This window comes from Bison bison, unplaced genomic scaffold (assembly GCF_000754665.1).
Source record: "Bison bison bison isolate TAMUID 2011002044 unplaced genomic scaffold, Bison_UMD1.0 scf7180017864297, whole genome shotgun sequence".
NCBI lineage: Eukaryota > Metazoa > Chordata > Mammalia > Artiodactyla > Bovidae > Bison > Bison bison.
In genome coordinates this window covers 5,060,245-5,062,797 of record NW_011494869.1, presented here as the reverse complement: position 1 = coordinate 5,062,797, position 2,553 = coordinate 5,060,245, and the positions used below count along the sequence as shown (strand labels likewise).

Here is a 2,553-nt window from a genome sequence, read left to right as displayed (position 1 = left end):
GATCCAGGAGCCGGCTCTGCCCCCAGGGTGGGAGATGAAGTACACCAGCGAGGGGGTGCGCTACTTCGTGGACCACAATACCCGCACCACCACCTTTAAGGATCCTCGCCCGGGGTTTGAGTCAGGGTAAGGACTTGGCACGTAGGGCTTCCCAGGTGGCGCTAGTCGTAAAGAATCTGTCTACCAACGTAGGAGACGAAAGAGACATGGGTTCAATCCCCGGGTCAGGAAGATCCCCTGGAGAAGGAAATGGCAACCCACTCCAGTATTCTTGCCTGTAAAATCCCATGGACAGAGGAGCCTGGCGGACTACAGTCCATGGGGTCACAAAGAGTCGGACAAGACTGAGCGCCTGAGCACCAGCACCGAGGACTCTGCGCAGGTGACATCACTGTTAGCTTAGGCCTAGTAGAGCTGCTCTTACCACCCTCTAGTGGCCAGTTTTGGTGCCACGCCAGTGGCGATGGGGCGGGAAGGGGCTTCTCTATTGAGACTAACACCGGTGGTCTTTCCCTAAAAGCAAGAGGTCTGGCTTTATTTCTAGGTTTTCTTTTTAACCTTCAAGTCTGCAGAAGATCTTAGTGGCAGTCCCTTCCTTTCTTTTATGCTTTACTTTACTCGTCTCTAAATTAACAGAGCAGTAGCTTTCCTTAGGGCAAATATGTTGCCAAGTTTTGAGAAATCTCGTGGATTCCAGAACAACTTTGCTCTTCCCAGGACGAAACAAGGTTCCCCTGGCGCCTACGACCGAAGTTTTCGGTGGAAGTATCACCAATTCCGTTTCCTCTGCCATGTGAGTTCTGGTACTGGGGCCTCCCCCTGGAGATTGGGGTTACAGAGTCATTTCAGCAGTTTCCTAGCCTAATTGCAGGCGTTGGAACACTTGTGTCTTAGGTGGGAGCAGGTCACTTGTCTCACTCTGAGCAGTTATGTGACATTGTCTTCCATTCCTAGGGGACCAAGTTCTCTACCCCCCAAACCCGGGGGTAGGTGGTAGGGGAAGCCTATTCAACAGACAACTGATCAGATTGAATAGTTACCACCAATGCCCCAATTTGAGGTCTCTGTTTTCCTTTTCTTTTCAGTCAAATGCTCTCCCCAGCCACGTGAAGATCAGCGTTTCCAGGCAGACACTTTTTGAGGATTCTTTCCAACAGGTTAGAGAATAATCACTGAGTCTAAGACCCGGGGCAGGGACAAGGCCCTCTGCTACCACCCTGTCTTCTCTTGTGTGGCCCTTTAAGCCCGCATGATATGGTTTTCAAGGCGTGGGCCTTGGTTATGGGGGATCAGCTGAAGAGCAGGCCTGGGAGTCCCTGGTCGCCTGCCCCTGGCCTGCCATGGAAGGGAGAATGGCTGGCTGGCCACGACCTTCTGTCTCCCCAGATCATGAACATGAAACCGTATGATCTGCGCCGCCGGCTCTACATCATCATGCGTGGCGAGGAGGGCCTGGACTACGGGGGCATCGCCAGGTGAGCTGGGAGCCCTGAAAGGCCGTCCTGCACCCTGCTTCCCCAAGCTGCAGGGCACCCAGCCAGGAAGCTGCTTCCTTTCTCAGACAGTTGCCAAAGCTCTCCTGCACCTTCAGGAGTGGGCAGGAGTGTGGGTGGTCCGGAGGGGCATGAGAACTGGGTCCTGGGGTCCTCTTCTGGGCTAGGCATCAGCTCTCTAGTTGCTGGGTCAAGGGGAGGCCGGGGGGTGGTTTCTAGGGGAGGGGTTCAAGATGATGGCTCTTTTTAAAAAATTTTTTTTTATTTTGTATTGGGGTATAGTCAATGAAACTGTTGTGATAGTTTTAGGTGAACAGTAAAGGGACTCAGCCGTCCATATACATGTATCCATTTTCCTCCAAACCCCCCTCCCATACAGGCTGCCACACACCATTTGAACAGAGTTCCCTGTGCTGTACAGTAGGTCCTTGTTGAGAACAATGGTTCTTTACCAACCAACCTGTCATTATTTCTTTACTTTACCCCATCTAGTCGCACCAGTGGGCAGTGGTTAGATACCGGTATTAAGTGGTTGTCCATTGGAATAGACCCTGGACTTCACTTCCTCTTGAGGCAGCTGGGGTGGATTCAGTTGGGGGTCTTGGCGTAGATCTGGCATATATAAGCTGTGTCCCAATCCAAAGGGTATTGATCAATACTCAGCTGCATGTCACGTGCACAGTGACAATAAAATGAAAACAAATGATATACTCCTAAAAAGAACTCAAAGCATTGTCTTGCCCTCACCCCAGTGCTGCTACAAAAGTTAGTAGATTCTCTGGCAAAATGTTGCGTTGGACGATGGGGCATGAGGGCCCCGGCAGAGAGGAGGAGCGTCTTGGCTGCAGTGACCGTTCAGCCTGCTGGCCTCTCTCAGTGTGGGGACGTCTTCTCGCTTGGTGTTGGGTTAACTCGCTCCTGGTCCTGTGTGTGCTGGTGGTGTTGCCCTCTGTGTTGGCCCCCGTGGATCGATTGCTCTTTTTCTTCCATGGTGACCGTGGTGACCTCCTCTCTAGGCTCTCCTTGGTGGTGTGGCTCCCGCCCCCCGTGTGTCTGTCTT

The 2,553-nt window shown here is 52.4% G+C and overlaps 1 protein-coding gene across 1 annotated transcript in view; it reads left to right on the top strand.

Annotated features, from left to right (window-relative positions):
• The window catches only part of WWP2 (WW domain containing E3 ubiquitin protein ligase 2), a 149,397-nt gene that overhangs the window by 134,962 nt on the left and 11,882 nt on the right, over positions 1-2,553 (top strand). Inside the window, exons 13-16 of the mRNA XM_010851108.1 lie at positions 2-126; positions 718-793; positions 1,086-1,157; positions 1,387-1,475. Coding sequence (XP_010849410.1) covers positions 2-126; positions 718-793; positions 1,086-1,157; positions 1,387-1,475 — 362 coding nt within the window. The remainder of the gene's footprint in view (position 1; positions 127-717; positions 794-1,085; positions 1,158-1,386; positions 1,476-2,553) is intronic.